Here is a 12382-nt window from a genome sequence, read left to right on the forward strand (position 1 = left end):
TCCATTCCCTTCCCTTTTGAAATATTCATGTTTATTTTTCACTCTCCTTCTTTACCATATCAATTTTAAGCTTGATTCCTCCCTTTTTCTTCCCATTCCTTCCCCATTTTCCATTTTCATGTCGATTTTTACCCCTTTTTCCCTCTCCTTCCTCCCCTTTTCCATTTTTCCACCCCATTTTTTCATTTCACCCTTCCTTTCCCCTCCAATTTAACTCCTTTTCAATTCTCCCTTTTATTTCCTTCATTCTCTCCCTCAACGCTTCCCTTTCCTCCTTGTTTTGTTTTTTTTTTTTTTTTTTTAATATTAATTTTAATTTTTTTTTTTTCTCTCCTTAATTCCCCTCCCTCTTACGCGGGTTGGGTTTTGTCGCTTTTTTGTGTGTTTTTAAGGCTTTTTTCGCCTCTTTTTCACTCTCCTTCCTCCCCTAAGGTGCGTGTGGGGCAACTTTAAAAAAAAACCCTCATTCGGCCATTTTGCGCTTTTTTTTCCCCTCAAGAAAGGGGGGGGGGCACCACCCCCCCATTTTCCCTCATTTTTAACCCCTCCCTCCTCCATATTTTTTTACGCCTTTCCCCCTTCCCCCCCCCCCCGCCCCTTTAAGCGGGGTGTGTTTTTTATTATTATTATATTTTTTTTTTCCTCCTCTTCTTTCTTCTTTTTTTTTTTTTTTTTTGTGTATGTGTGTTGGGGTGGGGGGGGGTTTATTTTAAAATTACACCCGGGGCGGCCATTTTCGCTGCCGGCGCCGTCCCGCCGCCCGCCGCCTCCCGCGCCCTGAGGCGATTTTAACCGATCCGGGCGTTTTTCAACCCATCGCCGCCGCCCCCCCCGCGCCCCCCGCGCGGCCCCGCCGGGCCCGGCCCGGGGGGGGTCGCCCCGTCCCGCCCCCTCCCCACTTTCCCCTCACACCGAGCCCCCCCCACCTCCCCCCCCAGCCTCGGCGGCGGGGGCGGTTTGGGGCGGTGGGAGCGGCGCACGCCGAGGGTCCCCCCGGCCCCCCGCCCCTCACCCGGCCATGGCGTCCCCGCTGAGGGAGGACGAGGAGGAGGAGGAGGAGATGGCGGTGTCCGAGGGGGACGAGGAGGACGACGACGAGGAGGACGACGAGGAAGAGGAGGAGGAAGACGCCGCCGCCGCCGCCGCTGCTGCGCTCTTGGCCGGGCACCGAGGGCCCCCCGACATCTTCGCCGGGCCGGCCCCGGCCCCGCTCCCGCCGCCGCCGCCGCCGCCCCCCGCGCCCGCCGCGCCCGGGCCGCCGGAGGCGCCCGCAGGTACCGCCGGGACCCCCCGAGTGACCATCCCGAGCCCCTCAGAAATTCCCGGAGGAACCGCCGGGACCCCCTGAGTGACCGCCCCGAGCCCCTCAGAGCTTCCCCGAGTGACCGCCCCGAGCCCCTCAGAGCTTCCCGGAGGTACCGCTGGGACCTCCCGAGTGACCACCCCGAGCCCCTCAGAGCTTCCCGGAGTGACCGCCCCGAGCCCCTCAAAGATTCCCGGAGGAACCGCCGGGACCCCCGAGTGCTCCCCATCCTCGATCCCCTCAGAGCTTTTTGCAGCTGGAGGGATCCCCCGAGCCCCTCAGAGCTTCCCGAAGGTACCGCTGAGACCCCCAGCCCCCGAACCCCTCAGAGATTCCCGCAGTTACCGGGAACCCCGAGCCCCTCAGAGCTTCCCGGGGATACCGGGACCTCCCAAGCGTCCCCCCGAGCTCATCGCCGCTCGAGCCCCTCAGCGCTTCCCGAGGCCGCCCCCCGAGCTCCCCCTTCCCTCTCCCTCAGAGACGCCCGCAGGTACCGAGACCCCCCGATCCTCACCTGGACCCTCAGATCTTCCCGCGGGTACCGAGCCCCGCTGTCCCCTCAGCTCTTCCCGGAGCTTCCCGCAAGTACCGGGACCCCCGAGACCCCCGATCTGCCCCCACTCACTCCCTGAGAGCTTCCCGGGGCCGCCCACAGCCACCGAGGCTCCCCGAGCCCCGCTGTCCCCTCAGCGCTTCCCGCCGGTACCGGGACCCCCTCAGTCCCTTACCCGGTCCCCTCAGTGCTTCCCGCCGGTACCGGGACCCCCTCAGTCCCTTACCCGGTCCCCTCAGCGCTTTTTGCAAGAACCGGCACCCCTCAGACCCACTGTCCCCTCAGTGCTTCGGGAGACCCCCTGAACCCCTTCTCCGGTCCCCTCAGCTCCTCCTGGAGCTTCTCACAGGTACCGGGACCCCTGAGCCCCCTGATCCCCACTGTCCCCTCAGCGCCTCCCGCCGGTACCGGGACCCCCCGAACCCCACTGTCCCCTCAGCGCTTTTTGCAAGAACCGAGACCCCCCCGAGCCCCACTGTCCCCTCAGCGCTTCCCGCCAGTACCGAGACCCCCTGAGCCCCTTCTCCGGTCCCCTCAGCTCCTCCCGGAGCTTCCCGCCGGTACCGGAGCCCCCCTGATCCCCTCTGTCCCCTCAGCGCTTCCCGCCGGTACCGGGACCCCTGATCCCCCCTGGTCCCCTCAGCGCTTCCCGCCGGTACCGGCGCCCCCCTGATCCCCGCTGTCCCCTCAGCGTTTCCCGCCGCACCGGGGGTGGGCTGTGAGGGGAGGGAGGTGTTTGTAAACAACCGCGAGTGTCACCGCGAGTGTCACCGTGCGGCCACCGTGTGTGGGGACACCTCCCGCCGCACACCGGGCCTGAGGGGACACACGGTGCTGCCAGGAGCCCGGCCGTGGGGTGACGGGGGCCCGTGGTGCCCTGCCAGGACCCAAAGGGATTATGTGGGGTGATGGGGGCCCTGCCAGGACCCAAAGTGGTGCTGACCCCGTGATGGGGGCTGGTGGTTCCCTGCCAGGACCCAAAGTGGTGCTGACCCCATCGTGTGGGGTGATGGGGGCTGGCCGTTCCCTGCCAGGACCCAAAGTGCTGCTGACCCCGTGATGGGGGTCAGTGGTTCCCTGCCAGGACCCAAATTGGGATCTGACCCCGTGATGGGGGCTCGTGGTTCCCTGCCAGGACCCAAAGTGGTCCTGACCCCGTGATGGGGGTCAGTGGTTCCCTGCCAGGACCCAAAGTGGTGCTGACCCTGTGATGGGGGCTGGCAGTGCCCTGCCAGGACCCAAAGTGGGTGTTGAACCCCACAGCGAACATGACAGGGCCTGCTGTGTCCCTGCCAGGACCCAAAGTGGTCCTGACCCTGTGATGGGGGCTGGTGGTTCCCTGCCAGGACCCAAAGTGGGTGTTGAACCCCACAGCAAGGATGACAGGGCCTGCTGTGTCCCTGCCAGGACCCAAATTGGGATCTGACCCCATGATGGGGGTCAGTGGTGCCCTGCCAGGACCCAAAGTGGGTGTTGAACCCCACAGTGAGCATGACAGGGCCTGCTGTGTCCCTGCCAGGACCCAAATTGGGATCTGACCCCCTCGTGTGGGGTGATGGCTGTTGCTGTGCATCTGACAGGACCCAGAGTGGCTGTTTTGTGGGGTTTTGGGGGCTGTAGGTACCTTCCAGGACCCAAGGTGGCTGTAGCACCCCACATTTTGGGGTCATGGGTGCTGTAGGTATCTGACAGGACCCAGGTTGGCTGTTGCACCCCATTTTGAGGTGTCTGGGGGCTGTTTCTCCCCTTCCAGGACCTGAATCCGTTGTTTTACCCCATTTTGAGGCGTTTGGGGGCTGTTTCTCCCCTTCCAGGACCTGAATCCGTTGTTTTACCCCATTTTGAGGTGTTTGGGGGCTGTTTCTCCCCTTCCAGGACCCTGATCAGTTGTTTTGCCCCATTTTGAGGCGTTTGGGGGCTGTTTCTCCCCTTCCAGGACCTGAATCCGTTGTTTTACCCCATTTTGAGGTGTTTGGGGGCTGTTTCTCCCCTTCCAGGACCTGAATCCGTTATTTTACCCCATTTTGAGGTGTTTGGGGGCTGTTTCTCCCCTTCCAGGACCCTGACCCGATTGTTTTACCCCATTTTGAGGTGTTTGGGGGCTGTTTCTCCCCTTCCAGGACCCGAATCCGTTTGTTTTACCCCATTTTGAGGTGTTTGGGTGCCCCATGGCCTCAGATGGCCTCAGGTGTCACCCTTGTCCCCTCTGGGAGCCGCTTTTATTTGGGTTTTATTGTTTTATTGCATTTTTATCACGTTTTATCAGGATTTCTTTTATTTACCAACCACCTCTGGGTGTTCACCCCAAATTCCAGCCCCATTTGTGGGGGGGTTTGGTGCCTCCATCCCTTCAATGAGAACTCCTCCTGTGGGTTAAAATAGGGGAAAAAAAGAGAATTTAGCACCAAAATTCCCATTTTTCACACACTCATTCCAAGCGTGGGGGGTTCAAACACCTTTGCTGCTGCTTTTCCATCAAGTGGGGCACTAAAATTGACCATTTTTGTCTGAAATGAAGAGGTTTTATTTTCCCTTCTGAATTAAATTTCTTGGAATTTTTTTTTCCAAATTGATGAGGGGAAAAAGGCATCTCAAAGCCCAGAGAGCTCAGTTTGGTTAAAAAAATCAGCTTTAAAGTGAAGCCACTGGCTTTGAAAAGGCTCAGAAGTGGATAAATTCACTTTTTTGAAGCTTTATTTTTCCCAAAAAGGTTAGAAATGAGTAAATGTTGGGGTTACTTCCCCCTTTCCCCCCAAAAAAATGGGTTAAATCTGGGTTTGGAACCTTTTCCTTGGCCCTGAAATGCCCAGAATTTGGTAAATTTGTGGTTTAATCTCCTTTTTTTTTCCCCCCCAAATGCTCAGAAATGGGGTAAATGTGGATTTTGGAACTCCCAAGGATGAGTAAATTCAGCTTTTAGAACAATTTGTGTTTCTGGCAAAGCTTAGAAATGGATCAATTTTGGAATTCCAACTCCTGCTTTTCCCCAGGACTGTTCAAAAATGAGGAAATTCGGGACTTTTCCCCCCACAGTGCTCGGGAATTGCTACATCTGCATGACAGAGCTCACCAAAAATGCTCCAAAATGGGGCAAAACTGGATTTTAACCCTCTCCAAATGGGCACAGAGATTTAACAGAAAAGCTCAGAAATGAAGCAATTGGAGTTTTCACCTCCCTTTTTTTCCCAAACCCCTCAGAAATGGGCAAATCTCCCAAATCTCCCTTTCTGCTGCTGCTTCCCCACCTTTCCCTTTGGCTTTTTCTGCACTTTTGGGCCAATTCCTGAATTCTTTTTCCCTCAAAAACCCCATTTTTCCCACAACCACCCCCAAACCCAACCCCAAATCCACTTTTTAAAACTTGCCCCACCTCCCACCACCCCAAATCCTCTTTTTTTCCCCTTTTTCCTCCCCCAAACACCCCCAATCCCCATTTTTACCCTTTTCCCTCTCACCACATCCCCAATCCCCCTTTTTATTTCCACTTTTTCCTCCTCCTAACCCCCAAAATCCCCATTTTTATCAACATTTCCCCCCCTGGAGCAGAAATTTTGCTCATTTTGAACCTTTCCCCCCCCGGATCAGCAGCGGCCTGGCCTCTCTGCCCGGATTTGAGGTGAAATAACATTTTTTCCCCATTTTCCCAGCGGGAAACCAACTCCTCCCTCTCCTCCCCAGCTGAAACTTGTTGGTTTGGGGTTTTTTTTTTAATCCTTTTTTCCCGATTTTTGCCGTTTTCAGCAGAGAACAATGGCGAGGCCGCGGCAGCTCCGCAGCCGGCCTGGGGTAGGGCTGGGAGCACCCAAACCGAGCGAATTTTCCCTTCCAAAAATCCCAAATAAATCAAACCTAAACTTGAGATTTTCCACACTTGGCACCAAGTTTCTTGAGCAAAGGCCTGGCCGGCTGCTCCAGCGCCAGCAGCTGAGGGAAAACTGGGAGGAAACACCCCAAAAAAAGCCCCAAAATCGGGGATTTCTGCGGCGCGGGGGCAGCGGCGCCTCAGTCCCCGCTGTGCCTCTTCCCCCAGATTTTCCCTTTTCCCCCCCATTTTGGAGCTCCCCTCCCTCTTTCTTTGTTCCAACTCCTTCCTCCCCTTTGCCGGAATCACTCCCCCTTTTTTGCTTTTTTTTTTTTTTGCTTTTTTTTTTTTTATTGTGGTTTTTGCTACATTTTTTCCATTTTTCCACCTATCCCCCCCCCTTTCCTCCTCCTCCTCCTTTCACCGTTTCATTTCCAATTTCCACCATTTTCCCCTCATTTCTCTCTCCCTTCATCCACTCAGGGAAGGGGGGGGGGGGGGTTTCACTTTAGGATCGCGGCTCCCGCTCCCCCCCTCCCTTTTCCCCGAGCGGTTTTTTTTTTGTTTTTTTCGGCGTTTTTCGGGTTTTTTTTTCCCCTTTTTTTCTCTCGAGGTGCGGGGAGTGGGAGCGTCACGTGTGTGGAAAATTCTGGTTGATGCTTTGCCAACGCGCCCCGGCTCCCCGCGCATGTCCGATGGTGGGGCCCGGGGTGGGGGGGGAGAGTTTGGATTTGGGGGGGCTGAAAATAAAAAAAACACCCCAAAAAAATAAATTAAAAATGGCAGGATCGGGTCCGCAAGGGCTCGGCCCCATCCCCGCCAGCGGCCGCGTGTCCCCGGCAACACCCCCAGGTGATGGTTTGGGTTCAAAAAGCGCAGAAAAGGGGAATTTGGAAAAGCGAGCAGCGCTGAGGGAGGGAGGGAGGGGAGGGGGAACAGCGCGGGCTGGGCCTCGGCGCTGCCGCCATGGTAAAAAAAAACAAAAAAAACCCCAAAAAAACGGGCGGAAAAAAAAAAAAAAAGAGAATTTTGGGTCTTTTGGATTTGGGGCCTTTTGGATTTGGGGCCTTTTGGGTTTTGGGCCTGTTGGATTTGGGGCCTGTTGGATTTGGGGCCTGTTGGATTTGGGGCCTTTGCGGCCCCGCGGGGCCGGCGCTGCCGGTGGTCCCGGCGCCCGGCCCGGCCGCCCGGGGCTGGCAGGCGGCGCTGCCAAGGGATTAGGCTGGAATGTGACCCCGGCGGCGCCGGGTGTCGCTTCCTGTCCCCACGCCAAGGCTGGCACCCGCTGGCACCCCCCCGCCCTCCTCGTGTGTGTGTGTGCGTGTGTGTCCCCCTCCCTTGGGGACACCCTGGGGGTGATTTACGGGGACCCGCGGGGGCCGTGGCCGCGGCTGGCAGGGGTGACGCTTGTGACACCTCCGTGTCACCAGAGCGGCGGGGACAGCCCCCGGGCCGTGCCGCGGATGCGGTGTCACCGCCCCGGGGACAACGGGGCCGCGGGAATGGCCCCTGTCTGTCACACGGGGATGCCGGTGGCCCTCGGCCAAGGGCTGGGGAAATCCTCTGCTGGCGCTTGGTCACCGTCACCGTGACACCGGCGGTGTCCCCATGGGAGGGCCTGGGGAATCCTCTGCTGGCGGCTGGTGACACCGCTGTCCCCAGAGTGAGAGCAGGGCAGCGTCACCGCTGTCCCCAGAGTGTGAGAGAGAGCAGGGGAGTGTCACGGTGTCACTGCTGTCCCCAGAGTGTGAGAGAGCAGGGGAGCGTCACAGTGTCACCGCTGTCCCCAGAGTGAGAGCAGGGCAGTGTCACGGTGTCACCGCTGTCCCCAGAGTGAGTGAGAGCAGGGCAGCGTCACGGTGTCACCGCTGTCCCCATGTGAGAGCAGGGCAGTGTCACGGTGTCACCGCTGTCCCCATGTGAGAGCAGGGCAGCGTCACCGTGACACCGCTGTCCCCATGTGAGAGCAGGGCAGCGTCACGGTGTCACCGCTGTCCCCATGTGAGAGCAGGGCAGTGTCACGGTGTCACTGCTGTCCCAGAGTGAGAGCAGGGCAGCGTCACGGTGTCACCGCTGTCCCCAGAGTGAGAGCAGGGCAGTGTCACGGTGTCACTGCTGTCCCAGAGTGAGAGCAGGGCAGTGTCACGGTGTCACCGCTGTCCCCATGTGAGAGCAGGGCAGCGTCACGGTGACACCGCTGTCCCCATGTGAGAGCAGGGCAGCGTCACGGTGACACCGCTGTCCCCACATGAGGTTTGGGGAATTCTCTGCCATCTCTTGGTCACTGTCACAGTGTCACTGCTGTCCCCACATGAGGGTCAGGGAATCCTCTGCCATCTCTTGGTCACTGTCACGGTGTCACCAGTGCTTGGTCACTGTCACAGTGTCACCACTGTCCCCAGAGTGAGAGCTGGGGAATACTCTGCTGTTGTTTGGTCACTGTCACAGTGTCACCGGTGCCTGGTCACTGTCACGGTGTCACTGCTGTCCCCATGTGAGGGTCAGGGAATCCTCTGCCATCCATCAGTCACTGTCACGGTGTCACCGGTGCTTGGTCACTGTCACAGTGTCACCAGGGCTTGGTCACTGTCACGGTGTCCCTGCTGTCCCCATGTAAAGGCCAGGGAATGCTCTGCCATCTCTTGGTCACTGTCACGGTGTCACTGCTGTCCCCATGTAAGGGCCAGGGAATGCTCTGCCATCTCTTGGTCACTGTCACGGTGTCACTGCTGTCCCCATGTAAGGGCCAGGGAATGCTCTGCCATCTCTTGGTCACTGTCACGGTGTCACTGCTGTCCCCTGGGCCCAGTGGCTGGGAAATCCTCTGCCATCCATCAGTCACTGTCACGGTGTCACCAGTGCTTGGTCACTGTCACAGTGACACTGCTGTCCCCACATGAGGGTCAGGGAATGCTCTGCCATCCTTTGATCACTGTCACAGTGTCACTGCTGTCACAGTGTCACTGCTGTCCCCATGTGAGGGTCAGGGAATCCTCTGCCATCCTTTGGTCACTGTCACAGTGTCACTGATGTCCCCATGTGAGGTTTGGGGAATCCTCTGCTGCTGTTTGTCACGGTGTCACCAGTGTTTGGTTGCTGTGACGGTGACACTGCTGGCCCCTGTCCCTGTCCTCATCCCTGTCCCCATCCTGCCCTTGTCCCTGTCCCCATCCCTGTCCCCATCTCTGTCCCTATCCCTGTCCCCATCCCTGTCCCCATCCCTGTCCCCATCCTGTCCCTGCCCTGTCCCCATCCCTGTCCCCATCCCTGTTCCCATCCCTGTTCCCATCCCTGTCCCCATCCCTCTCCCATCCCTGTCCCCATCCCTGTCCCCATCCCTGTCCCTGCCCTGTCCCCATCCTGTCCCCATCCCTGTCCCATGGCTGATGTCCCCGTGTCCCCACAGATGGTGACGAGGAGCTGCTGCGGGGCCTCGAGGGGGCCCTGGGGGTGAAGAAGAAGAAAAGGGGCCCCCGGAAACAGAAGGAAAACAAACCCGGGAAACCCCGGAAACGGAAAAAACTGGTGGGTACTGCTGGGACAGGGGACAGGGACAGGGATGGGGACAGGGACAGGGGACAGGGACAGGGATGGGGACAGTGGATGGGGTCAGGGACAGGGGACAGGGATGGGGACAGGTGACAGGGTCTGGGGACAATGGATGGGGTCAGGGACAGGTGACAGGGTCTGGGGACAGTGGGTGGGCTCAGGGACAGGTGACAGGGACAGGATGGGGACAGTGAGTGGGCTCAGGGACAGGGGACAGGGATGGGGACAGTGGGTGGGGACAGGGACAGGGGACAGGGATGGGGACAATGGATGGGGTTAGGGACAGGTGACAGGGTCTGTCCCCAATGGATGGGGTTAGGGACAGGTGATGGCATCTGGGGACAGGTGACAGAGTTTGGGGACAGGTGACAGGGTCTGGGGACAGGTGACAGGGTCTGGGGGTGGCTGATGGGGGTCTGAGGGTGCCTGACAGAGACCTGGTGTGACTGAGGGGGGTTCTCATGTTCACTGACAGTTTTGGGGTGTTTTTGGGGTGTTTTTGAGGTGTTTTTTTGGTGTTTTTGGGGTGTTTATGGGGTGTTTTTGGGGTGTTTATGGGGTGTTTTGGGTGTTTTTGAGGTGTTTTTGGAGTTCCCCAGGTGAGCGAGGATGAGCTGGAATCAGAGAGGGACGAGTACCCACGGGAGGAGTACCGGGAGTGGCTCAGGGCTCTCAGAATCACTGACAGTTTTTAGGTGTTTTGGGGTATTTTTAGGGTGTTTTGGGGTAGTTTTGGGGTAGTTTGAGGTGTGTTTGGGGTTCCCCAGGTGAGCGAGGATGAGCTGGAATCCGAGAGGGACGAGTACCCACGGGAGGAGTACTGGGAGTGGCTCAGGGCTCTAAGTTTCACTGACAGTTTTGGGGTGTTTTTGGGGTATTTTTGGGGTGTTTCTGGGGTAGTTTGAGGTGTTTTTGGGGTTCCCCAGGTGAGCGAGGATGAGCTGGAGTCCGAGAGGGACGAGTACCCACGGGAGGAGTACCGGGAGAAGTCGGAGAGCGGCGGCAGCGACTCGGGCGGGGCGGCGCGGAAGCGGCGGCGGAAGCACCGCGAGAAGAAGGAGAAGAAAACCAAGAGGAGGAAAAAGGCCGACGATGAGGGGGGGCAGAAGGTCAAGGTACGGCCTGGGGGGGCTCCTCAGGGTTGGGGGGGCACTGGGGGCACCCCCTGTGCTGGGAAATGGGGGTCCTGGGGGGGCCCAGCACCTTTGGGGGATTCTGGGGGTTCCCAACACTTGTGTGAGGTCCTCAAAGGGATCCCAACACCTTTTGGGGGGTTCTGTCATTGTCTGGGGTCCTCATGGGGGTCCCAACACCTTTTGGGGGGTTCTGTCATTGTCTGGGGTCCTCATGGGGGTCCCAACACCTTTTGGGGGGTTCTGTCATTGTCTGGGGTCCTCATGGGGGTCCCAGAACCTTCCTGGGGTCCTCATGGGGGTCCTGATGTGTTTCCTTCTCTTCATCTCTGCTCCTGGTGTTTCTCCCCATCCTGGTGTCTGTCCCCCCGTGTCCCCCTGGTGTTTCCTGTGTCCCCCTGATGTCCCCTCATGTCCCCCATGTCCCCCTGGTGTTCCCTGTGTCCCCCTGATGTCCCCTGATGTCCCCCATGTCCCCCATGTCCCCCCCATGTCCCCCATGTCCCCCATGTCCCCAATGTCCCCAATGTCCCCCATGTCCCCTCGTGTCCCCCGTGTCCCCCATGTCCCCCATGTCCCCCATGTCCCCAATGTCCCCCATGTCCCCCCATGTCCCCAATGTCCCCAATGTCCCTCATGTCCCCAATGTCCCTCATGTCCCCAATGTCCCCAATGTCCCCAATGTCCCCAATGCCCCCCATGTCCCCCTGGTGTCCCCAATGTCCCCCATGTCCCCTCGTGTCCCAATGTCCCCCATGTCCCCAATGTCCCCCATGTCCCCCATGTCCCCAATGTCCCCCTGGTGTCCCCAATGTCCCCAATGTCCCCATGTCCCCTCGCAGGCGGTGGAGCAGAAATCCTCGGCGCAGCTGTTGGGGGCCTGGGGGCTGGAGGACGTTGACCACGTGTTCACTGAGGAGGATTATCACACCCTCACCAACTACAAGGCCTTCAGCCAGTTCATGAGGTGGGGCTGGGGGCACCCCGGGGGTTTGGGGGGCACCCCGGGGTCCCTCTGGGTCCCTCTGGGGGTTTGGGGGGCACCCCGGGGTCCCTCTGGGTCCCTCTAGGGGGGTTTGGGGACACTTCAGGGTTTTGGGAGGGTCCTTTTGGGTCATCCCAGGGTCTGGGGGTGCCCCTGAGGTGCTGGGGGACACCTCAGGGACCTGGGCAGGGACACCTGAGGGTCCTGAGTGACCCCAGGGATCCTGAGTGACCCCATGGCCACCCCTGGATCCTGAGTGACCCCATGGCCACCCCTGGATCCTGAGTGACCATGGGGACCATCCTGAGTGACCCCAAGGCCACCCCTGGATCCTGAGTGACCCCAGGGTCATCCTGAGTGACCCCAGGGTCATCCTGAGATCCTGAGGGACCTCAAGGATCTGGAGTGACCCCATAGCCACCCCTGGATCCTGAGTGACCCCAGGGTCATCCTGGGATCCTGAGTGTCCCCTGGGATCCCGAGTGACCCCAAGGCCATCCTGACTGACCCTGGCCCACCCCAGGCCACTCTGTGCCCATCATCCACCCCACAGTGCCCATGGTGCCACCCCCCAATGTCCAGACCTCTCCCCTCCCTTCTGCCCCACCACCCCTGACCCCTTTTGCCCCCCTGTCTCTCTCTGCAGGCCCCTGATCGCCAAGAAGAACCCCAAGATCCCCATGTCCAAGATGATGACCATCCTGGGCGCCAAGTGGAGGGAGTTCAGCGCCAACAACCCCTTCAAGGGCTCGGCCGCCGCCGTGGCCGCCGCTGCAGCGGCCGCAGCAGCCGCCGTGGCCGAGCAGGTGTCGGCAGCCGTGGCCAGCGTGGCCCCCGAGGCGCCGCCGCCGCCGCTGCGCAAGGCCAAGACCAAGGAGGGCAAAGGTGGGGACAGAGACCCCTCCTCAACCTGGGGGGAGGGGTTTGGGGAGTCATTGGGGGGGAGTTTGAGGGGGTTTGGGGGTACCCCTGAGGCGCCACCGCTGCCCCTGTGCAAGGCCAAGACCAAGGAGGGCAGAGGTGGGGACAGAGACCCCTCCTCAACCTGGGGGGGCTT

At 59.4% G+C, this 12382-nt stretch overlaps 1 protein-coding gene across 3 annotated transcripts in view; it reads left to right on the top strand.

Annotated features, from left to right (window-relative positions):
• Positions 1-668: 668 nt before the first annotated feature.
• CHD3 (chromodomain helicase DNA binding protein 3) overlaps positions 669-12382 on the top strand; it is a 50959-nt gene continuing 39245 nt past the window's right edge. For 2 of the 3 annotated variants that reach the window (XM_077193085.1, XM_077193086.1), the window contains exons 1-5: positions 669-1274; positions 9065-9183; positions 10134-10322; positions 11183-11307; positions 11972-12210. In XM_077193085.1, coding sequence (XP_077049200.1) covers positions 1019-1274; positions 9065-9183; positions 10134-10322; positions 11183-11307; positions 11972-12210 — 928 coding nt within the window. In that variant the 5' untranslated portion in view covers positions 669-1018. Of the gene's footprint in view, positions 1275-6422; positions 6511-9064; positions 9184-10133; positions 10323-11182; positions 11308-11971; positions 12211-12382 lie in introns of those variants that run through there. The other variant, XM_077193087.1, reaches the window with a different exon arrangement.

The sequence above is a fragment of the Agelaius phoeniceus genome, chromosome 36 (genome assembly GCF_051311805.1).
Source record: "Agelaius phoeniceus isolate bAgePho1 chromosome 36, bAgePho1.hap1, whole genome shotgun sequence".
NCBI classification, from domain to species: Eukaryota; Metazoa; Chordata; class Aves; order Passeriformes; family Icteridae; genus Agelaius; species Agelaius phoeniceus.